Source organism: Corvus brachyrhynchos, unplaced genomic scaffold (genome assembly GCF_000691975.1).
Source record: "Corvus brachyrhynchos isolate BGI_N302 unplaced genomic scaffold, ASM69197v1 scaffold87, whole genome shotgun sequence".
Taxonomy (NCBI): domain Eukaryota; kingdom Metazoa; phylum Chordata; class Aves; order Passeriformes; family Corvidae; genus Corvus; species Corvus brachyrhynchos.
This window is the reverse complement of record NW_008239767.1, coordinates 189,908-215,841: the sequence shown is the minus strand read 5'-3', so window position 1 is coordinate 215,841 and position 25,934 is coordinate 189,908. Positions and strand designations below refer to the sequence as shown.

Below are 25,934 nucleotides of genomic sequence, written 5' to 3'. Positions count from 1 at the left end.
CTTTCCCTATCATCAATCACATTATTTTCATGCAGACACATAGCGATTATTTGTAGTGGAAATAATGTGGTCATATTAAATTGGAAGAATTTCCTTTGTTCTCATTTTAGGTACTCAGTATTTTTTGCCTTCAAGTTCTGTACATTTTTTCTCTTCCTTTCCTTATTTTAGATGTCCTGTACGTAGACACCAGCTTTACCAAGGACAGCGCTGTGCAAAATTTGGTCCAGAACCCATACAACCCTTCAGTTTTAAACCTCTCATTCTTGGCTTAGGAAGCCTTGGTTTTCTTTTCATCATTTTAATTATTAAGATAAGAAGAAAATGCAAAAGAAACTCTAATTTGCAGTAAGCTGCTCACAGTCTTCTTCTTCACCTTTCAAAGTATTCCTTTTGTTTCTTTTGCAATTTAAAATCTTATCTAAACAAAAATGTTCTGCATTGTAGAGGTCCTACTCTCAGCAGCTGCAATTCAGAAAGTGCTGTAAGGATTAACCCTGCTTTTGAACACGATGAACCCCTATCTAGCTTTTGTCACACAGCCTGCAGTGTAAGTGCTTGTCTCAGTTCCTCAGAGATCCTTGATCACGAAGCATTACATGACCTTGAAAACACAATTCAGCCTGGAGGTAAACTGCATGGAAATCCCTCTCTTATCCCTCAACAAACAGCCCCACCTGAAATAACAGGTCCACCTCCATGTATTAACTCCCCAACTAAATCAAACTTGAAGCTACTGTCTTGCTTGCCAATTTCAGAACTGAAAATATTAATGCATTCATTGCTTTCCACACTTACTGCAGTGTAGATTTCATACCAGGACTGTAGAACTGCTTTTCTTACAGCTCTCTTGCATGGCTCTGGCAGTCTATCCTATCTGAGTGCTTTTTGTCATTTAGTGAAATAAGTAGTGGTTTGAGGATTTTTTTTTAACTCTTGTAGGTCACCAGATGAGTTTACGAAACCAAGACTGACAAGTTAAGTCTCTGGAATTCTTCGTTTCCAGCATCAGCCAGACAAAACCAAGGTTTGTGGCTATTTTCAAGAATTAAAAATCTGTTGTGTCCCATTTGTTCATGTTACCAGGGAGCCTCTTTGTAGTAATTCCATACAAAGAAAAGCTCGGATTTTTTGGATGCTTGATACGACAACTACAATTTCTTCTTAAATGTTGTTCTGTAACAAAGTTCTATGTTGTATAACCATGTGGTAATGTGGCAGTCACTGGAACATGTGAAGGAAGAAATACTTGAAATGACAAATTAACACAAAATGCAAACCAAAGGGAAGGTTTAAATAGCAGTACTAGATCACTTAAAATCTCAGATCACTCAGTCTGGTTAAGCTACATAGAGTTTGAACAAGTAGGAATCCTAATTTGAGCAGAATACTGCTCATATATCAAGTATTATTTCAAGTTTTGCAACTTAAAACTCCTTGTATCTTTGTGGGGAAAAAAAAGACAGGAGAAAAGTTGAGTCAAAAATTCCTATAAAATTGGCAGACTGTTTCTGATGTATCTGAGTATGTCCTCTTGATCGGTAAAAAGCTTTACTTCGCCATTTTCATTTTTCTGAATTACAACCCTATCAGAAACCAAAAGGTTTTGCTGTAGCTGTTAGCATCCATTTTTTTCGGGGCGAGTATCAGTACAGGAGTGCCCTTGGCACTGGCTGGACATTGTGGAAGACAGGACACCAACTACGTGATTCTTTGGCTCCTTACAGGTTTATTGTTATTAAATAAAGGAACAAGTAATGACACCATATAGATTTATTTTCACTGATCTTCATCATACCCAGGTCTGGTCTCTTCCGGTACTCCGGCCACATTTACAGACTGAGCTGAAAATGAGGGGACTGGAATGCAAACATAGAGATGAACAAAGCAGCAGGGAGCAGCAGTTTGGAAAAGCTCAAGAATGAACTTGGCTTCACTGCGCATAAAAGCAACAGCGCAGATGTTTGCAATTAGTATTTTACACCCATCTTAAAAGAAATGTGCCCATGGGAAATTGTAGACCAATAAACTTTCATACTAGCTAAACTACTTAAAATTACTACATAGAAAAGCATTAAATATTTTATTAAAGTAATAAAATGGCACATCTGTGAAAGAAAACTAGGTCTGTGACATCTAGACCATATTTTAATTGTCAAAGGTACATCAACCAAACTCTTCTCAAGATCTAGTTAAATAAATTAATGTGGTGAGGAATCCAGCAACCACAAAATTGAAACGGATTTGAAAAAGTTAGGTGACTATTTATCACTGTTTTTTAAGTTCACAGTGAATGTTTACACCACCCCTACATTCAAAATGTTTTTAATGATTTGAAAAAAATCAGTGCAGGAATAAAATGAATGTAGAACAGCTTTCATTAGCTGAAAATAAGAGCAGCACTTTGATGTCACAATCTAGAAAACTCCTTTGGGGCCAAAATGTTGAAAACTGAGTATGGCACTTCAACTGAATTTTCAGGAGGATGTGGCTATCTAGAGCTTGTAGGCCAAATTGAAAATTCAGTATTTAAATTCTGGTTTGCAATATGTAATGACAGCAGTGACAGCTTTCTAGGATGTATTATCTACAGTAAGTACAGCTCTGTATTTATAAAGGCATATATGAAAATAGGCACAAAGTTCCAGTAGAAGCTAAAATAACCTTCTAATCCTTCCCAAATATGAAAAGATCTCTCCAGTTTAGTTATAGAATCACTGCATGGAAAGTTATTGCAAAGCTTAGTAATCAGAGGGGGTTTTGACTGGGTGGGGTTTTACCCAATTAGTCTTTCAAAAACTAACAACCTTTAACATATCAAGGGATGGCACATCCACAACTTCTCTGGGCAATCTCTATCTGTGCCTCACCACCCTCACAGTTAAGAATTTCTTCCTTACATCTAATCTAAATCTCTTTCAGTTTAAAGCTATTTCCTCTTGTCCTGTCACTCCTTGCCCTTGCAAAAAGTCTCTCTCCCTCCTTCTTGGGTGCCCTTTAGGTACCGAAAGGCCACTAGAAGGTCTCCCTGAAGCCTTCTCTTCTTAAGGCTCAATTCTCCTTACAATGAACTACAATTATCTCTACAGATTTTAGTGTGACCTTGCCTATTAGCTATAAGATAAACAGAACATTTTCAAATTCAACAATGCTTTTCAAACGTCTTATGAGACTTTCTCTTATAGGTACTCAAGAAAGAAGGCCTGCATTATTTAAGACTGGGCTTCAGGATAAGTAGGAAAAAAAAAAATCAAGGATTCCTGAAGATAAAAAATTTTGGCTCTAAAATCAGTGCACATTAAAAAAAAATAGTTTTGCTGAAGGAAAGCAAATGACCACGTTGAGCAGCTATTTGTTCATGTCTAAAATGCCTGGTACGAAGTCCCCACCATTAAGATGCATGCATTAAGCTTCTGGTGCTTACACATCTTATTTAAGAGCTGAATGCTAGAAACAGATCTTACTGAGCTGTGACATTTTTCAATATTGTAAGTCACAGTTGTTCTGGTAAAAATGTCAGTGAACTTCACCGCATTTCTATGCCCCTTCATTAACCTTCCTTACACACACTGATGCAAATGGTGAATGGAAATAACCATTGCCATTGACCAAAGGCCACATAAAAAGCATTTGGGAACTTCTTCATTCTCTCCCTGCAATGCTCACATTGCAAATCACACAGAAGTTGGATTTAATTTTTCAAGGGTTTCTGTGAACATCAGATACCTATTTTTCTGTTAATAAACACTTCTTTTTACATATGTACATATACACTTAGCTGTTTAATTTCTGGTGATTGTGACACTGTCGGGTCATCCTAAGACTTCAAACTTTTTGCTAAGGCATGATACGTGGAGTTTCAGCTTTTCAGATAATGAGATTTAAATTCACAAGCACCCTCCTGGTAGTGAGTAGATTAGAATTGCACACGAGCACCTATGCTTTAGACTCAGTATACACACAAATAATTTTGAGAGGTTACTGTTAGTTTTTGTAGAAGAAATCTAAACAAACAATGGGTGGCCATTAAGTACTTTGTAGGCATATTAATTTATGCACTATGAATCCACAATCCTGATTCAAGTATGAGCATCATTTTATCTTGAGTATTTTTTTCTTGAGAATTTATCTCTATTTATATTCTGTACCAGTGTTGTGTTCAGGCACTGGTTTGCTGCTTGGTGCACACCAGAAGTCGTACTTACAGCTCAAACTGAGCTTCTACAAAGTTCATGACTATCCTGGATGACAACATCCTCATTCAGATGTGAAACTTTTGTGTATTCAGGACAGCAGCTGATTTTAGTGACAATTCTTACTTTGCACTGTGCAGTTACCACAGCAAAGACTGAACTTTAGTTTACCTTCCCAAGTCCACTCAAAAGAACTGTTTACAAATTCCAAACAACTGCATGGATTTGCCTGCAAAACCACCAGAACTGGTGACTGTACGAATGAAGGCAATGCACCAAGAATACAAGGTTGAGTTTTTACAGCTGAAATAGTATTTTTACTTACTTTATTTAAGTAGGAAAGAAAAATAAAGAAGAAACCTAAAATGTGGTTTTACACAGTAACACTTCAGAAGAAAATGACTTTAAAAATACTTTTTGCAGGGCACTGGAAGTCATCCTTGCCTACAAATGCTAGCTTTTCACTATTGCTCACGTAAGCTAAGAATGCATTAAGAATGCTGATAGCATTCCATTTTTTTCCATTACAAATGTATTTTTGTATGTGTTTAGTGTATTTCCACCTATACTAGTTATCATTAGCCAGATTAAAAAATAAGTAATTTTAAAATGTGTATTATAACAATGATTATTCATGATTGTATTTATCACTCTCAACTATTAATTACCAAATATATTTGCTGGAGGTAAACCTTTTGTATTTCAATAAAACACAATAAAACTATTTACTTGAAAATTTCACAGGGAATTGAATTGGTACTTAATCTTACACTAAAACACAACACGTTACTTTAAAACTGATGTAAAGTTATATCAGAGATAAAAGCCATATGGAAGCAAACAAAACTACATTTTCTAGATAAAGTATGAATTACTTGAATCTTTTTAAATTAAAAAACTACCACTCTGATTTGGCCCTTAAGACAAGAGTGTTCCCTTAGACTCTAAGGGGAAAACAAACAAACAAAACCCCACAAAAGCAATACCACATCTCCATCCCAAACATAAAGCTTGCCACACAGCGTACACCCCCAAAGCCGCAGAGTTGGTGTCACTAGTCACTGACTGACACAATCTAAAATTAAAAGGCTGCAGAATACACAGCATAGAAAATGGCTGACATATTGAAAATGATAGCAATAAATGTTAAAAAAGAAGCAGTAATAAAAGTAAAAAGATACTTGTTTCAAAATGAGATTAAGTGTGAGATTTGAGATAACAAAATGAGAATTTTTTAATACCAGAATGTTATTTTGGAGGAACACTTACCTTAGAAAATAAAGACAAAATATTTACTAGAATAAAGCTTTAAAAAGTAGCTTTAAGCACCAAAAATATCTGATAGAAAAGCAGTAGACAGTACCAGCAAAGGAATAATTTCATCTTTCTCATAACTTAATTAACTCTTATGCTTTTTGAAACACAAAATGGTAAGAAGATACAAGTGAGATTTCAACACAGAATGTGTTTATTTTTTATTTTTAATTTTCAGTACAGTATTAGGAGGTCATTTAAGTACTTTAAATAAAGATTTTTTGAGAAAAACCCAGAGGATTCAACTAGGTAAAGGAAAACACAATCTTATCAGTGGATAAAAGACAAGTATAGAATGACCTTAGGATCTTCAAAGTAGCATTCTCAAGAAAATGCATATTCCTGGGTCACCTAGTCAGAAATGTAGCCTAGTGTGGTGATTCTCTTCCTCTCCTTTGTTTTGTGGAGCATTTTAGGCAGATCTCAACTATAATGGACAGCTTCACTGACAGGCAGGAAGAATTTTTTTTTTTTTTTAATCAAACACATAGGGAACCAAGCCAGTGTTTTTTAAAACCCAAATTATAATTTTCTCTATAACTGTAGATCAGAAGGGCATTAGGTCATCCTACAGTCCTAAAGATCAACCCCCTTGCCTCCTTTCATATTTCCTCTCCAAATCAACCAACTGTGTAATTATCTGGCACAGTACGAGCGACCACGGAAACAACTGGTAAGCAGCTAAATATTGCCAGACATGTAAAAAAATTAAATAATCTGAAACTAACTGCAAATTAACGTTGTTGCACAAAAAGGTAAGTAAAACTAAGAGCAGAAGCTGCTTTTGGTGTGTAGTAAAAAAAGGGGGAAAAAAAGCAGCCTGCTACTGTGCAAACTAGAATACCCTGATTTCTGGAATGCATCTTCTGCTTCCCTCAGGCATACTGCTGGAGCAGTGCAGAGAGGTGGGAACATCTCATTTGAGATGTCCAGCCACCAGACCCTCTTACTCTATTTACAAGTCCATTTTATTTTCATGATAGCTCCTATTTGTTAGTAGTTTAGTAAACAAAAATTTCCATATACTCCAGTCTGAAGAATAAATTTTCTTTCTGATGCCAGTCAAGGAAATCCTGACATAACTAAAGGAGATTAAAGATTGGAAAAATTCAGTTAAAGTTCCCTGCGGGTATGTTTACACACATACATACTAAAGTATTTAAGCACATATTTGTGTATATACCTACACATACACTTAAGCATTTGAGGTTCTTTGCTTACTATGTTCAGTCTCATAAAATCCATGGATTTTTAAAGATATATACACTGAGATGGAATGTGTTAAGTCAAGCAGCTAAAGCCAGACAGAAATAAACACAGGTCAGGCCAGTGATTTTTATTACTTGGATCACATGAGCAAGCACAGCTGCTTGCGGTGCTAAGTGTCCAGGGACTGGAAGTTGTGACATTTTGGTTCCAATGCAGTAACACATTAAACCAGTAACCTAAATTACGTAAGCTGCACCTTTAAATTCATGCAACACTGTACAGGTTTGCACACTACTTTCCAGCCAGCAGTCTGATGCACTTCTCCTTGCATCTTCCAGCAAAAAAAGCCTGTTTCAGTGAAGAATTTGGGTAAAATGAAAACTATTTTCTTGTTTGCAATCACATGACCAGGAAGTAGAGTGGAACTGCAGTGGAAGCTGAGATTCCCTGATGCAGTGGGTGTGTAGAGTTAACTACCACTTGAGTATCTCCACATTATTCCAGTAAGGAGTGCATTTATAACAAGCAGACTGTGGCATGCAACCACAGTCGAAGGTCAGCAAGGAGCTTTCTCCGTGCTACAGAACCACACCTCTTGAAAATTAAGTATATTTATGCATTTAAAAACTAAAGTTTCCAAGAGGTTTCATGCTGAGTAAAGAGTGAGGAAATTATTTTATACTGTATGCAAACTCTGTCAGTTAAAAAGGGGTAGAATTCATTTTTAAATCAAGCTACATAATTGGACATCAAGCTACTTGTATTTTGAATTTCTATCAGAGAGATAACAAATGGTCATGTTTAATTTGTTGAAATAATGGCCAGCAAGGTAAAGCAATGTTCACATAAGTGAAAGAGCTGTGTCTTAAAACTGTATGAAATTAATGATTCCCACCCACAAAAACTCCCCAAACAAACTGCTTAATAAGGGAACTGTTACAAGCTATGAAACTTGACAAAGGAGATTAATATAAAGCTCAGCATCCAAATCACTATGATATTTCAGTACACTAAAAATTGTAGCTATTTCATCAGCACATAGTATTAAGATGCATTATGTTATTGGACCAATTTTTTACACAGTCTAACAAAAAGTACAGACCTTGTATATCTCGTTACAATTAAAATAAAGAGAATTTCTGAGGCTCAGGCCTCAATATTCAGTTAAGTTATACTGCGGGCAAAAAGCTGAACATATTTCCCTTGATGCTATCCTTAATCTTATATACCTTCAGATATAAGGCTTGGACAAATTTGCGTAATATATTGAAATTATACTACTTGGCTAAACAAACTGTCCAAGAATTGCTAACAGAAATGTGGTCAGAAAAACAAAGTCTAAAGCAGATTTGTACTTAAAGAGAAAAAAAAAAGAATTTATGAGAGAAGTGGTATAAGCCCTAATGAGCAGTACATTCTTTGAGGACCTCCAATATTACATTATATTGACATACATGAATGCTCTTCTTGGAATGCACAGAAAACCATTCCTCTTAAACTACGACAGAGAATGCATTAAATAAGAGTTTATGGGGATCTCAAGTTTAGGAGGATTTCCCATCAGGTTCTGGAAAAACAAAAATCATTAAATACAGACACTAACCAGTTTGCAAATCAGGACATAAAATGTCTCAGATTTATATAAAAGTATACTCTGACTTCACCGTAACAGAAGTCAAAGCTAAGGCCTCCCAATTCCAGTTATTCGAAACAGCATATTCTCTTTACTAGGCCACCACTTGAAGCCAACTATTCAGTGTTTTAAAGAAGGAATCTTATAAAAAAGTGGTTGCAGTGCAGTTCTTTGCAATAGGTACCCAAGAACAGACAGATTGCTTAGAAGTGTTAAGAGTTATAACAGAAACTGTTTAAGAAAATGCAACATATAAACAAAATGCAACAAACTACACTGACTGGAGTTTCTTCAAGGTCCTCATACCTAGTAAAGTTCACTACACAAATTAAACATCATGAAGTACAAATGAACAAACCACGTGATTAATAAAATCTGTTCACTTTATATTAAACATCTACTCTGATTATAGAATGTTTACGCCCTCTGTAGCACAGAGGGGCTCTTCCCTTTGTATCGTGGGCAAGGCTCTCATCCGAACACTCCTGTGCCAAATGCCGTTATTTCAACAGGTTCTGCAGCATCGCCGTAGCGTAGGTAGGGCGAGCTTGCCTGCTTGCAATTGCGTTTTGGAGATACTGGATACCTCCACAGCGCTCCCAAATTTCTTCAAACTGTCTTGGTAAAATTTCAGCACCTCGCTTTCGGGTTAAGCCAGTCTCTTCAAGATTAAGCTCACACATATCCATATCATCCTTACCTGAAATGGTAAAGTGAGAAAGAAAACATTTTTTACATCATTCAAGGGTCCCATTAATAAAGATTAGACCTTTGTCAATTACATTTCCTCTCTGTAGCTCTGGTTTGCTAGTAGACTTCATAGCTTATGAGGAAGTCCTCAGATACAGCTATCTTCCGGTTTGCTGGCTTTTTGTTACACAGAGAACACTAAAGCAGTATAGGAATAAACTGGTATCAGATGGTGCAATTGACAAAGTTGTGCTTATACACCAAGCAAAAATGAATAAAGCAAAGAAGCTAAAAATTCATCACCTTGGTATATTCTTCTGAAACCCACTACAGGATGACAACTGCATTTGGATTACATATACTTTCAATTTCAGGCCACTTCACAGTGAACTGCTTTACTATTTGTTTAAATGTAGCAAAGCAACTAAGAATTCCAGACTTTGGATCAAGTAGCTAATCTGCCAGCCTACCACCCAAAACAAACATTGTTTACCAAATGGGACCAACACAGACAATCCAATGAAATGATAGGTGTAGCTCACACACTAAATTGTAATCTTATTTTTAACAGGTGATCATGACAGCAGTGCTACTTTTAGCTATGGGCTTTGGCACTGAACAGTGACAGCTGGTATAAGGAATTCTACTTAAAATAATTTGCAGAAAACAAACTTTTGTTGCTAGTAAAGCATAATTCCGAAGTGAAACAAATTGGTTATGGCCTTTTCCTCAGTCTCCAAGTTAAATACAAAGACTCAAAACACAGAACCATAAGCAGCATTTCTCCTGTGTTTTCTCCCCTGCTCATTATCCTCCAGAAAACGTGGATACATTTCACTACTAGATAAATCTCTACCTATTCATTGCAAATTTATTTTAAATGTTTTAGATTAAAAAACTATTCTCCCATATTAGGTAACATAAATAGGGTAAAAGCATCAGCTCGCTAATAGCCCCATGCTATGGAAAGACAATGTAACATATGCACAAATTGTTTTGATACAAACTGCTTGTAATTCTTCACAGCTAACTAAAAAACCGTACAATGATAAGTAGACCTTTTCTGACTTCTGCAATGACCAATCAAAGTACTGGAAATGATAGTGCATATCGTAATCAAAGCTAGATCAAGGTTGCTATCACCTTTCCCAGATAAACTGTGATGTTTTATCTTCACGCTGTCTCCAGTTCAATGAGTAGTCTGAGGACTCCTAATAATAAAACCCTTTATAATTGTATTCCCACTATGTCTATGGCTTCCCAAATTGAAGTATGTAAAACATGTAGCCAGTTACATCTACAAATGATGCATCTTAAACATTTGGCCACCATCAACAGCAGTGCCAAATACTCAAATCCTGCCCAGATAAGAACTGGAGGAAAAAAAAAAAGAAAAAAAAAAGAAAAACTTGTAACCTCAGCCTCTTTTTCTAAGGTTCGTTATCAACCCTGAACCTTTTCAAAGTTCCAATTATGCTTTCAATGCCTACCCGCTACAAGCAGAATGGGTGCCTTGTCAGGGTGAAGCTCCATCTGCCGAGCAATCCAGGGCCCATCAAAGTGTGCATACCACCAGCCCTTCTTCTTGTTCTGGGGGTCTTTGTACTGGTCTGCAGGGCGGATGAAGGGAATGCGGAAGTAGCGCTGTTGTCTGTTTATTTCAATCTCTTGTTGTCTGCCTGGTAGCTGGGCTGTGGGGTTCTGTTGGGCTATCATACAAAAAATTCCCCCAAAAATAAGCAAACAAAACAATTAGAAAACAAGAAAGCCATAATACTTGCTTTAGTAATCAGCAAATTAGACAACAAACAAACAAAACAACAAAACAAACAAGAAAACAAATAAACTCCTGCCAAAACCCAAGAGATTCTCTCTGAATTCAAGGTTATCTAAGTCGCAGCAAACCTAAAAAGTACTCCCATCTCACATAATGTGCATTCTGTTAATCACAACAGCTAGAACAGTGGTCAGAAAAGGCTCATGTTAACTACTGTATCTCCATGTTGCTGAATGGCATGTTTAGACAAAACAAAGTAAATAAAATAACGCATTCTGCTTTAAATCAATATGTAAGGTAAAACTTCCCATATAACATTTCTTACCAACCAGAAACATTTATCATTAATTGCTTTAGGTCAGTCCATTTCTTTGTAAAAAACAAGGTCACAGTGCACAGAAGCATTTTCAGTTACAAGCATACAAAGCATCACTTGATAATGTTTGACAGTCAACACAAAAGGATACTGTTAGAAATTACTAATTTGTTAATAGGAATGTTGACAATAAATACTGCTTATTATAAGGCTGCCACCAAACAATTTTCTGCCTAGACTTCTGTATGTCAAAATCTCCCATTAGAGCTAATTTCTGGCTGCTTTCTTTTTTCAAGGAATTCTTTATTTCAGACCAACTGACTTTATTTCAGATCAACTGACCAAACTTCTAAAGGAGAAAGTTACACGAAATTTTTTTAAGCTTCATACATGTTTTTGGTAAATATTTTCCATACACAGTTTTGGACTGAGTTCCACATATTTCAGACTCTGGAGAGAAACTTGCTTTCAAATAAAAGCACATACTCTCTACATTAATTTATCAAATGATCAACCTTCTTAATCTTACATATACACTATCATAATTAGTTTTAAATACTAAATGCTCTTAAAGACAAAATCTTTTCCTTTAATGACTGCCCAAACGTTTGTGACTGATCTTGTTTTAGTGGTTTACCCCACTGTTACAAATACCCTCTTTAAGAACCTTTACCATCTCTACAAAAGAAAATCAGTATTAACAGTTGCATGTTTCAGCATAAAAGGTAATTAAAGTGAATTCCAATTTTTTCCTTGTCTGTTCAGCAACAAAGGTAATTTTTGAGCTCATATTTAATATTATGAAAAATGACAATCACTTTTACTAATGTATTTTTACAGTCATGAACAGGACTAATACAGACTAATACAACTGCACCTTGAAATTTCTTCTCTTTAGATTCAAGCAAAAATAGTTTTTCTAAACTTGAAGAGCAGAACCTTGAAAACCCCCATGTGTTACACAAATCAAATCTCCTTTTTTTTATGTATGCAGAAACAATAAACATAGAAGAAAAAAAACGCAGATTTTAACAGGTGAATGCTACTTTTATATATCAACTCTGATAAAACACATACCTTACAGGGAGACAGAGTTTATAAAAAACTAATTCTATTTTCTACAAATTATCTGAACATTTATCCCAGCAGATCAGTGCTTTAATATTGTCAAATACTTTTGGCACTGCAATGGTAATTGCTAAGGCTCATTTCTACCCCTAAGCATATCTAAATCCAAGGGCAAATCTAGAGGACAGGAATGCTAAGCCGCCAATGTAGCCTCTACTCAGGGCTACAGAACTGTAGAGAACTTCTTTATTCAGAAGAAACCATCACCTGAATGTTAGTTTGTGTGCTAGGAAAACAGTTGTTATATTAAGTTGATTCCAGAGTTTTGCTACAACAAAAAGCCATGTGCAGACAATAAAAAAAAAAAAGTTAGAACAAGAATGTTATTTCATGGGGGGTGTGGAAAAACACAGGAGATTATACCTTCCAAAAATTTACATAAGAAGGTTATTTCACTCTCCCTTCCCATGACTCCTCAAATGGGTAGGATTTCATGAAGACAAGTACATTTGTAAATTACTAGAATAATGTGTAAGTACTATCAGATGAATAACACTGTCGAATTGTAATTTTTTTTTTATTTTACTATTAACTTCTGTGTACTTGTGTAGCAAAACACTGGATCAATCAATGTTAGTATAGAGCTCTCAAGCGTTCCTATTCTTCAAAGTTAGCTTAAACAACCATCTCCTCACTTACTTGAGTTGCTCAAAAATGGTGCAAAATCTGTGAACAAATATTACATGTTGAACAAAACACAAAAGTGCTGATCCTTTATAAGTTATGGTTTCATTACTTCAACATTTTTCACCAATGCTGATGACAGACAAATGGGAATTCTAGTTACAAAATAAACACAGATTCTAAGTATTTCTACTCATTTTCTACTTCTATTTTCATTAGGATTTAACCTTGAAATTAATCACTTCAATAATTTGCGATGCCTGTTACAAAGCCTCAGTGGTATACATGCTAAGCACAGACTGCTGTGACAAATCTGCTAGTTAATTAATGTAGTACTTTTCATTTTTGACATTTCTGCTAGGAAAAAAACTTCCAGACCTCTGTCAATACCAAACCTGTCTATTCCAACAATAATATATCAATCAGTGTGTAGCTTCTATACTGAATGCATGAATTTAATTAAGGATACTTATAAAATTACATTAAAGGATACTGTAAAATTACATTAAATCACTGAAGAAATGGAAAGAATAAACTACATCATTTGAAGCACACATCCACTGACACCAGAAAGACTTTTAGCTTAAACACCTAAGAAATCAGAATTCCTTCTTACTACCTTTTCAGATCACTATAATATATATATGTGAAATGCCCATGTAGTATAATTATTTGCAATAGGAAGAATTATACTGACATGAAGAGTCTCTAAAGGTCACTATCATTTTCTTCTGAACTGCATGGTTCTCTTATTCAGAAATATGATGCCATATTTCAATGGAGGTAAAAAAATGCAATGAAAAACACTGAAAAGAACGCAGCAAATGTCTGAATAAATGAGATGAGAACATGAATATTCCCAGCTTTGTGTGCAAAAACCCAAAGATCATCTGCTGTGTGATACTTCCCATCAGCAATACTGTGTATGAATATTTTACCCATTTAACTCCAGAGAGAACTTGCGAGCTCAAATTCAAAGCAATTTACCACTTTGCAGAAGTGCTTCAAATGTCTTTTCCTGCCATTTCAGTCACAAGCTTTCTTAAGCACCACCACATTTCAGACACAAGGACCTATTCTTTGATAATATCTTCTCCAGGGGTCCAGATTTCACCTGCCACATATCCATACTAAAGTTCCCTGAAAACCTCAAACTCAGGTAATGCTCAAGCAATGCAGAACTCAAGTAAATGAATCAAGGGGAAAGGAGATGCCTTTGTACATGGGCTGAGAGTACATAGGGCACACCTGCATACTCTGAGATCTTCATTCTCCATGTCCCACGACAATGCCTTAATCTCAGGCTCATGTGACTTTGGGGAGAGCACTTTCTCCCCATCTTCCCCTTCCTTTGTCTCTCCCATGAACTGTGTGGCAGGAACACAAATATCATGGAACCAGAAGACAATCATTCCATGCATTTACTGTGATTCTTTAAATTTCTTAGATTCCTTTTATAACAGACAATCACTGGACTTTGAGGAGGGATGTTGGGAAAAGAGTAACAGTCCACTCTGTTAATATCACTCCAGAAGCTGGATACGGCATTTTCAGGTCTGGCAGTAAAACTCCTACACTTTCTTGATGCATGTGAAAGGCAGTAACTCTGATTAGTGTGTTGCTTTGACAATGAAGACCCATCTGTGAAATCAGTAGAATGAGGGTTTAAATAGAAAGCAGGGTCTATGCAAGGTTTGCCACCCCATGAGCCAAAATTGCAGTATCAACACTCAGAGAATTTTTAAAAGAGGATGTAACATGATGTATGTAAGCAGTGATGTAAAAAACAGAATTATTATTAGCACCTTTTAAACTTATCTACATCTGTGTCTACATAGCTATATATTATGAAATAATAAAGTAGCACAGCAATGAACATTTAACAAAAATGCCAGCAACTGCATCAGTAGATCAAGAGCTCTTTTTAACAGATGTCAGCTGGATGTGAGAAAAGGTTTTAACAGAGAGCTGTTCAGCACAAGTAGCTGAGTCTACCAAAAGAATTTTAATTTCTCTGAAGAATTTGCCAGTTTCAATCTTTCCAAAATATTTACTTTAAATCAACATAAAAACACTCTTAAAAATTCCAAGTTTCTTCAACCTAGCAAACCAAAAATTCATTCTAGAAATGTTTTCTTTAGAATATTATCAGAAAAATTATTATAAGCACAAAATTATCTCTCCTCACCATAGTCTGTGACTGATTTGGGAGCACGCTGTTCTGTTTCTGCATTGCGTTTCTTATTCTTGGATTTCCAAGCATGATACACCTTTAGCCTTCGGTGGAACTCTTCTCTGCAAGCTGCCAAGAGTTCAATATCTATCCCAAAAAAAGGAGAAGGGGAAGGCATGAGTGAGAAAAGTCAGAAGAATTATTTATTAAATGCTTTTCTATATTGATAGATACATGATTTGCGATCAAGCAGTAACACTAATACGCTACAATGTAATATATAAAACCCTCATTCTCTGCAGCACAGGGCCTGTGTTTAACGGCCCAGAAAGTCCCTCAGAGTTTGATGTATCCTTTTCTGCTTTAAGGCACTCCCCAAAGTAGCTGTTGTACTGGGACATTTGGAGCAGTGAAATGTTACAAATATTTTTGTTGACAGGATCAAAACACAAGTAGAACAGAAACAATAAAAAAAAAAAATTGCACCACTGAACTTTATTTCTGCAACGGAAAATAAAGAAAAACAGCAATTTGACTGCTCAGATTTGCATTCTTTTTTACCTATTCTAATTTTTCTGAATTCCATTATACTGAGAGACTGAATGATGACAAGGCTTTTTCATTAGTCATCTAAAAGTATCCAAGTTGGCTTGAACAGACTGCACCACCTATATAGCTGAAAATGTTGCTCTAGTCTTGCATATGTAAAAACAGTAAAAGAGGTAGAATTTGTTTCCAATTTCTACATCCAGGAAGGAATTCTGAGTGATCTTAAATAAGAAATTAACCACCTGCTTTCAATAGGAAGCAGGAAGAAACAGTAATATCTAAAAAAGGAATAATTCTTATCTGCTTCTATCTTCATAGCATTGAGGGTAAAGTGATTAATGCCCACTGTAAGCTTCCCAAAAGAAGTTACACATTTTGAAAATTAAAGAATTACATGAATATCTAAGACAGAAAATATTTTTACACTGTATTTTACGTGACATTTTTGCTTTCTTTGTGATCTGGTGACAGCAGAAAGTGATAATAAAAATTTCTTAGAACATGCGAATTCTAGATAAAGCATAATAACTATTATTCCCTCTGTGTAAGTATACCAAACTGAGTGAACGTAATTAAGAAGTTATAACATGTATTTTATGGCCCAAGCAGTTTAATATCATAAATATATAATACCTACAAGACATAACAATGGAAATTCTGTTTCTTTAATATGGAAACAGCTTCATGTATTGTTCTTTTGGGGGTAAGAGAACTCTTTGTAAATAATTTTTTATTCACTAACTTAAATAAAATCTTTTTCTTTGTTATAGGAAGAAAGTAACACCTTTCATATAACTACAACTTGAACTCTTTCTCAAATCCGAAAAAACCACTTACCACAGGATGTGTTGATTGTATCACGAAGCTCTGCATATTTCCACTTACTGAGATCATGCTTCTTAGTACCAGCAGCAGCTTTTGTGGCTTGCACTGCAGGACCCCTACAAATTGTTTTAAAAATATATATGTTTTTTTTTCAAGTATTAAACAGGAATTGTTTTAAGAAGAGGAAGAGAGCCCATGATCAACAATGCATCATATGCTTATTACCATGCAGACCAGTAGCAGACGGACTGAATTCTAAGGCAAAATACCACATTATTTTCAAGATGTTCAAATTATTAAGAGAAAATGAAAATATATTTTATGCACAAAATCATATCGTAATCTGATTGGTCTCCTAGAGATTAAAAGGAATTGTCATTAATACTGTTCATGTATGAAAAGACACATAGTCTATCTCATCCCACACTGATGTACATTTTACTTGGTGCCGACCAAGACGCAGAAAACAAAGACTGACCATAGACATTTTTAGTTCCATTCAAAAAACAGACAAGGAAAACTATTTCTGAAGTAGAAAATGGAAGAAAAGGCCTTTCCTCTTCTATTTAAAATTGGTCTAGGACAAAATCCTTGTTCCAAAGCTTGAGAAAATAGTCTCTTTGACAAATACCTAACTTAAGATAAGAAACCAAATTAATTCTATAGTCACTGTACAGTGGCTACCTGATAACAGCAATATTTATTCTGGGGTTGGGGGTGATGATACTGATCACCAAGAAATACCACGGTAAAAAAGACCACTTTTTTACTGACCAGTAAAAAAGAGACTCATCCAAACCCCGTGTTTTCCAAAGGCAAAAAGACTTCACCATGTAGGTAATACACAAGTAAGTCAACAGCAAATGCAAGTGAGAAATTATTACTAAAATCTCAATAATCTTTAAGAAAATGTAAAGGTTTCCATGTACAAAATGAACATTACATGTAAAGATAAGCCTGAATTTATTTTTTTTCCCAAGAAATATGGTACGGATAAGTGGAAGAACCCTCCCTTGGGAATGGCAAACTTCCTGTGGATTATTTGCCTGTAAAGTAAGTACAAAACATTGCAACTTTCAGTGGCGATCTGCACACCTTTTAAACACTAAGGAATTCAAGAACAGACACATGATTTTACCAACCTCTGCTCAGGACTAAGAACATAAATTGAATTATTTCAGGATCTGAGTGAATTTGTTCAAAAGAAACTAAATCGTTAACAGGGTAGCAAAGTTCTTGATGCAAGAAGATGAAACCAGGCCTTTTCATTGGAAGGTCTGTTTGTGCAGTAATATCTTTGTGGGACAGGCACATTATTACAATAGGTATAATCTAGTGAATATTATTTTAACATTTATTTTTCCATAAAGGTCTCATGTGGTACTGCAAAGTTTTATGTTTATTTTCCTTTTTTAATTACTAGATTATAAATAACTATTATTACCTGAAATTTTTCTTTATGCAGATACAGCAGGTTTGAAAGAAGAGATAACAAATGCAATTTAAATTTCATTGAATAAACCAAACGTTCTTCTTAACTGAACCATCTCTTCAGTATAATTAAAACTACAGAACCTTACTGTTGCAGTAGCAGCTTAATGCCTACTCACACTACTAATCCGAGTCCATACACAGCTTCCAGTTAGAGTATGTGAGAAGTTCGACTTAAAAACGGACTCTCACTTAGCACTACTTGTGAGTGTAAAACAAAAAAACAAACTCCTTCAAAATATATACTTCAATATTTTGTTATTATTGGCATTTCCTGTAGGACATTAAGGATTGCTGATAAATAATTTCCGCTGCCTGGTGTCTAACCTTCTTGAACCTAATTTGACAAATCCTAAGGATTTTCCTTATTTAACAACACTACCCACCACTCTAAGAGTTTGCTACCTAATTCCAAGCAGCAGAACTAGGCTGTACGATCTCTAGTTAAACTAGTAATCTTTAAGAATGCTAATCCAATTGACTGGCTTAGTCTTTCTATTAGGGTACTACTCTGCACTCTGAAGATCACTTACTTGTTTTCTACATGACTTTAAGCATAACAGTCTGGCAGTAAGAGGAGCATCACACTTGACATTCAATCTTCACTGCTCCATATGAGGGTTATGTATCATAAACAGTATTTTCAGACTAAAAATACAAAAGATCAGTCTCATGTCAAAAGTTTCCAGCGTATGAAAAGTGAGACAAATTTAGTTAAACAAGCACGTAGTAAGAGGTATTTCATTTTGAATTCCACAAAAACCCAGAGCCTCTGATTTTGCCTCAAAGTTTTGCCATTTTTTAGTACATTAAAAATTGGCCACTGTCATTGAAACTGTGTCACTCACTATACACAATACAACTTGAAATTGACATGCTACTTTAATTACGCACAATGTGGTTTATTCCTATTCTTAAAATAACACCGCAGGAAAAAATTTAGTTACCAGCTGCATTCCAATTATCCATGCTACCACTAGAAAACCCATCAAACATGTGAGAATGATCATCTTCAGACTATATATACATAGCTTAGTAACTTGTTTAACAACAGATTCACTTTTAAAAATTCTAAACAAATTTTCGCCTTCTGTAAGCTTCATAAAATCAATGTCTGATGTTATTTCTGCCCTTAAGTTGCAGAAAACACTTTCTAATTACTTGCTGATATGGAAGACAATCATAAAAATTCCTTTGAACAGAGAATTAGTATTTTACCAACTACTATATTCAGACCAACACCTGCATTTATTTTTCCTTCTTCACTGTGCATAAAATCTTCCATTACCATTCAAGAAATCTCTGAAGAAATTCAAGAAAACTGTCTGGAAATCTTAAGAGGGTTTTTAATATGCTCTTACCATGGTAATTTTCAAAACTGCTTTTATTTTATGGGAACTCTAATTTGAATATTTTCTTACTAGAAGCCCAAACAGTTACATTACTATTAAATAACTTTATTAACTCTGTGCTGAATCTGTAGAAATATGCCTTTAAAAGATGTGGAGCCTTGTGTTCTATTATCACATAGGTGAAAAGAGAAGAAAGCTAGGAAAACTTTAACAAAATTACACAAAATAACGGAGTAGGTGAACTATTTTTATTCTTTTTTAATATAATCAATTAAAATAGCTGAAAAATAATTGGTGAAAAAAAGAATATTGGTAAAGGAAATTTACCTGAAAGATATAATTTGTGTATCTTCTTATCACTTAAGTAAAACCAGATTCCATTACTTTTAATTCCATAATAATTCAACCCATTTCATGTGTGATTTGTTTTTATAAAATGATTGATTCACTGGTATTATATCTCCTCACCTACCTAGACAATATTGCTGACATTTCAGTGGCCATTTGTTCCCTACAAGAAAATTGGTAAATGAGCATAAACCAAATATATTGATATAAAAACAGCCTTTATAACTGTGAAAGTCTCTTGACAATCAAACTGAAGTTAAATGAAGTGCACAGGAAATGGCTACGTATTTTAAATTATTTCCATACACACACACACACACATATATATACATATATACACATACATACACAGAGTCCTGATTCTGTAAAGAGCAATAAATCACACATGGCAGTGAAAAATGGATGGTATGTGAACAACTTTACAACAATTATATAATAATTTTTGAATATATATTATTAGGTATATTTGATTATTAAAGGGTTTATTAGACATAAGCAAAGTAGTGAATATAAGGTATTACAAACTGATTTAGACATTCCAGATGCATACTACTAAAGATTACGCTGGGGTATTAGTACATAAGAGGACAATATCAATTTCTTTTGATTAATTAGTGTGGCTTTTATCTATTAAAGCATTCAAATGGAAAAAAATGCCATACGCAGTCATTTGTGGCTTTGTTCCATTGGCTCTGCAAATAGAAGACATTTATGTTAGACAGACTACTGCCTAGTTAATAGTCCAATAATCTGAAGTGAGAAAAGGTGGGCCATAGCATTTCCTGCTCTCTCACATCTTCTTTATTATCTTATGAATTTTTTTATTATTATTTTTTGACTGATTATATAGACCTTTTTTCCACCCCAACTTTTGCATTCAATGATGACTGAAATTACAATCTAGAAAAAAAATGCACAAGTGAAAACTTCCACCAGCCTTTCTTCCCTGTCTGATCTTTCAAAATCAGAGACTTTGAGACATGCTACTGATGTATTTCATGCTTGGATAAGCGTATCACAAGAAATAGCAGCAATCCTCCTGTAGCTACTCTGGGAACAGGACGGATGCTCTTCCTGCAAGCTGTGGACAGACACCGAGTCTATCTGCTATACTGGAAACCCACAGGTGGACACACGTAGCACTAAACATGCTACAAATTAGGACTTTTCTGGATTGTTCTGATGCAACACCCAGAACATATACACTCACAACACTCTCTGAGACTAGCTTCTTTTGGTGTTATATGCCATACTGTATGTTTCAATAAGCCACAGGAAAACACTGCCCAGTTGAAAGCAGATACCTATTATTTAAATTATTTTTTTTCCTTGAGTGCTAAGCACTACTGTTAATTTACCCCCAGGTGCAGTAAATCAATTATTACACATCCTTTCAAACTGTGGATGAGTAGTAAAATTGGATAAAGCTAGACAAGGTCCAGCAGATCCAGCACAGAATAAGCATGAATGAAAATGCTGAATCTGCTACCAGAACAACCAACTTTTCTTCTTTACAGAAGCCAACAAATAGATTTTTCAAGGAAACTGCTAATACTTACACACCCTGAAATACCTATGAAAGCTAACGGTGAATGCAGCAAGGTATTGAGGAGAAAAAAAAAAAAGTAGAGGCTAGTCATGTTCAAATATGACAACACTAAAGTGTCACATCTTCCTTAAAAATAAGCACATAAAATCCCCTTTTTCTTACTCTTTTTACTCCACAGTTAGCACCATACAATGGAAAATACCCTTTTATTCATGCCAATATGTGAGCATGAAAACCATTTTTTATAAAACTGTGTGAAAACACTGCAGAACCAGCACACTGCATGAATTCAGTACAAAGTCATACATGCTTTATCTTACTACAGCAAAATTTAACAGAAAAGGTATATATACTAATATAAAAGTAAATTATTTTAGTGCATCACATATATGTAATATGTCAGCCTCAAATGTGGAAGATGGCAGACTAGAACTTCTTTAGACTCTGGTAAAATTTTGATTGGCATTATATAAAATAAGCCCGAAGCATTTATTATTTAATTATTAAATTGTGTATTTTGTTTTAACCAATAGTTTTAATTTCACTGAACTTCCATAGCTGCTACCTTTAAGCCAACTCCTGAAATTACATGAAAATCTATCCTCTGATTTCAGTAGAATATTCTGGAGTCTGGGGAATGTTTTAGTATTTTGGTTTTAAACAAACCAAAATAAAATCAAATCAAAAATTAAATTAAAAGTATTCTATTCAGGTTTTTAATATGCTTTAAACTATTTGAAGTAGACATTAGAAACAGAAGGGAAAACAATTTGCCAATGAGATAAAAAAAATCTCATGTAAGCAGAAAAATCTATTATTTTTTCTAGATTTAGGCATTATCTTGTTCAAGGAAGGATTTACATCCCTATGCTAACATGTTCAGATGATTCAGCACTCTCCAGCCATTCAGAAGAGTCTTCAATCTCCTACCACTAGCTACACAGCAGAGAGAAACTGGCAGTCAAAGAGTTACAATGACAATTAGTTAGTTCACCATCCATTCTGGGATTACACAAGAAATACAAATGTCAAATCACCTCTGAGCAGTAGGAAACACTCTACTGGAGTGTTAGAGAAACACTCTCATCTGGAGATTAGAGCTTCACTGACAGAAAAGTGAGTGAATTCTCTGAGCTCTTCTTGTCTATTGCCTCCTTTCTTTCATATTTAAGAGAACTCTGCCAGGTCACAACATTAGAGTGACTTTGTGTTTACCTTCAAAGTATTGCACCAAAATCCAGACAGGAAAAGTGGTGAAGCACTGGAAAGGCTGCCCAGGGAAGCTGTGGATGCCCCATCCCTGAAGGTGCTCAAGACCAGGCTGGATGGGGCTCTGATCTACCTGGTTTAGTGGAAGGTGTCCCTGCCCATGGCAGGAGGTTGGAACGAGATCATCTTCAAGGTCCCCTTCCAACACAAACCATTCTGATTTTGTGAATTTGAGCATGTCAGTCTCATCGGAGACAATATCACAGCTACTGTAGAACTGAGGGGAAAACCACAACTATTTCAGTGGAACTGTCTAAAAGTCAGTATTGTACATGGAGGAAAAAAAAAAAAAACAACACCTATCTCAAGTAGGCATACGGTTATTAAAAGAAAAGTATACATCTAGATAAAATTGGGCAGCAAATGGAACACATCTGGGAGTTTGAAATTCCATACCAGATTTTCTTTCACCCATTTCAACAACAACAAACTGAGTAGTACTAATGAAGTCATGTAATCATGTTCATAGGTCCCTTTATGCAACTTGACCAATAAGTACCATTTTTACCAGAACTTCTAAGATGCTTCTAAGGCATCACCTTTTACACATTAAGAGCTGTTGCTTTGTGGACAGGCAGCGAGGTTCTGTATATCAAAAGTTAAACTCCTCTTATGACACATCAAAAATTCACATGAAACAAGACGAACATTTAATTTTTGAACCTATGTTAGGTATGTTCATTCCACTTGAAAAAATCTTACCAGTCATGACCCAGAAATAACTATTATTTCTGCATTCAAACAGGGCTTCTTGTTTAAAAAAAAAAAAATCCCACACTAATTCACTGTACAAATGGAACCATCAAGTCCTAGCAAAGATGTATTTTATTACTACTTACCACTGAAGAAATTCCATTCCCTACTTTAAATGAGTCATAAAAATCAGAATTTGAAGTTTGCCATCCTTGTCAGAACTCAGAAAGAGAACTGCAGTCATAATCACAAGCACCTACAAAATTACTGATGTACCAAGATGCAAAATGAAGAAAGTCTAAGCAAAAGCAATCTATTTCTAACAAATTTCAGAAGTTAATTTGAAAAACATTCTGATACACTCAATAAACACAAAGTTACATAAAAATGACAAGAGCATAGTCTTAAAGGAATCAGGACAGGAAGGAAAAAAAAAAAACCAAAACCCACAGAGAGGAAAATGTAACTACTTAACTCCATACCTGCGCAAACCTAAATCAAGCTGAGCTTCATCACTGATGAGTTCTGCCTCGCTCTGGGCAATTCTCATTGCAAGTTCATGGTCACGACGTTCCTGTTCAAGCACTGCCTGGTGCTGGGTTTCCTCCTCTCTTTCTCTAGCTAGCTGAGCCTCAATTTCAGCCTGTTTTAGAATAATACACCTTTAACCTTACCCAGTCAAAACCAAAATGCTACAAAATCAATATTAGAAAAATATGCAAAGTAGTATATTAGCTTTTCAAACCATGTACACTTTACAGAACTGAAAAATTAACACTGTTAGTATTTAGTTTGACCCAAGAAAAATGAAACAGCTACAAACTGAATCTTGGTTTTCATATAGTTTATCAAATAATTATTGTCCACCTTTTCAAATAAAGTGCCAAGTAATTATTACTTATTTAAAAAAAAAGAAATATTTTGTTCACTATTACAAAAATTAGCCTACAAAAGTTTTTAGAATCATTAAAACTCAAATGAAACAGAGACTATGGTTACTCCTCCACAGCACTAACACAATACATCCTTGATATTCTGCTCTTGGCATTACAGGACTTTGTGTTAGGCACCACACTGCACATAGGTCTGTGGCTCATTTTGAAAAGGGATTAAGACAGACACTGGAATTCTCTGTGGAACTGATCTGGCTTTGAATTTAAGCAAACAGTAAAACTTCCAACTTAGTGCAATGCAGGAGCAATTCAAATACACTGCCTCTGCAGAGCCAAACAACAGCAGCTTACCATAATTACTTCACAAAAAGCCTTGCACGCACAGTAAGTAGAACAGGACCATCCAATTCTTACAAAGGCATGTACACCAAGCTTTAGCAGTGCCTTTATGGGTGTCATAAAGGAAACACAGTTGTTTCCCACTCATCATTGTGAAGTTGCACCACTAAAGCTATACAATTCCACCAGTGACTTCACCCTACGAATCCCATTTTAGATTAGCTGATAAGACCAACCACCAGGAGGAAAGATAATGAGAAATTAACTGTACATGGGAGAATGAAACACCCTACTGGATTATGTATCTGCTTGGATCCAAACCCAGCATTTTTAACTAAAAGTGTAAATTACATTCTGCATTGCAGATATCCACAGCTCAGAAACAAAGAAACATTGATAAAGACAATCCCTATAGACGTTCTTTTTCTCTTACAACTGCTATCCCAGGTCACCCAAGCAATCTCCAAGAGAAAAGGAAAGAAGGATATAGGGGCCAAACACATCTCAGACTCAGAGTTTGTAATGAAATCAGTAAGATTTGCCATAAATCAAGAGGAAGGGTGGAGGAGTGGGGTTTGAGCCGCATGTATTTAGCGTACACGAATGTAGTCAAAGGGGTTACCAAAGACAGTCCTGCATCCGCTCATTATTACCAATATTCTCAAAGTGTTTTCAGTTAAGCAAGTACATGACAGTCCAAGTCCAGATGTGACTTTAGTAAAAGAATGCCAAACTTGCCTGACACGGGACACACACAAAACCTTCAAAGGCTAAGCTAGGATTCTCCAGTGTTGTGTATTTTTAACTTTAAAATAACTTCTAAAACCCTTTAAAAACATATGTACCTCTACTCAGAAGACCTGAAGTTGCTTGAGAACTAGAAATAGGTGATCTGTCTTGGGATGCCCTAAACATGACATTTGCCTTACATTTACTACTGAAGCAACACTGGTGAATGACTCTGAGACACCCATTTATAGAAAGAAGCCATTAGACTCAGTGGAGAATCTAAGCTACAAAAAAGATTTTAAAATAAGTAAATAAATACAACAAAGCAAACAGACAACCCCAAAACCACCACCACCACAATAACAAAAAATTCCCCAAAGCCACACACAGCTAAAGCATTAACCTGAAGACGCTTTTCTTCCTCTTCCCTCTTTTTTCTCTCTTCCTCTTCTTGTTTTCTCTTTGCCTCAATCTCAGATTTCCTATTACATAAGAGGAGAAGAAAATGAAAACATGTTATTATGATGCAAGTGAACAAGAAACAGTAAGAAATACAAAGTCTCTTTCATAAAACTGAATGGTAATCCAGAAGTCAGTGCAGTTCTGATGACAGGACACTACATGTAAGTCATGAAATTTTTCAAGTTCATCTGTATTTCCAGCTGCATCATATAATTTCTTCCATATGCTCTTTTGACACTTGCCTTATAAATCAGTGGGAAAGGAAATGTTTCAGCACTGCACAGCACACCCGGAATACAATCCAAGTGACTCTCTAAGTGTAAGTGTATCAAAAACAACCTCATTAAAAAGCCTTTCCTGTTTTCTTCTCGTTCTATA

General features: G+C 35.3%; 2 protein-coding genes across 2 annotated transcripts in view; one reads left to right on the top strand and one right to left on the bottom strand.

Moving 5' to 3' along the window:
* Positions 1-4,934, top strand: part of IMPG1 (interphotoreceptor matrix proteoglycan 1) — a 57,513-nt gene extending 52,579 nt beyond the window's left edge. The window contains 2 exon segments of the mRNA XM_017742822.1: positions 943-1,027; positions 3,186-4,934. Of these exon segments, the coding sequence (XP_017598311.1) occupies positions 943-982 (40 nt within the window). The 3' untranslated portion in view covers positions 983-1,027; positions 3,186-4,934.
* Positions 4,935-5,638: 704 nt separating this feature from the next.
* Positions 5,639-25,934, bottom strand: part of MYO6 (myosin VI) — a 75,895-nt gene continuing 55,599 nt past the window's right edge. The window contains exons 27-35 of the mRNA XM_008640205.2: positions 25,498-25,576; positions 23,616-23,776; positions 20,285-20,314; positions 19,747-19,785; positions 16,444-16,547; positions 15,073-15,204; positions 12,900-12,926; positions 10,530-10,748; positions 5,639-9,049 (exon numbers count right to left, since the gene is read on the bottom strand). Coding sequence (XP_008638427.1) covers positions 8,850-9,049; positions 10,530-10,748; positions 12,900-12,926; positions 15,073-15,204; positions 16,444-16,547; positions 19,747-19,785; positions 20,285-20,314; positions 23,616-23,776; positions 25,498-25,576 — 991 coding nt within the window. The 3' untranslated portion in view covers positions 5,639-8,849. The remainder of the gene's footprint in view (positions 9,050-10,529; positions 10,749-12,899; positions 12,927-15,072; positions 15,205-16,443; positions 16,548-19,746; positions 19,786-20,284; positions 20,315-23,615; positions 23,777-25,497; positions 25,577-25,934) is intronic.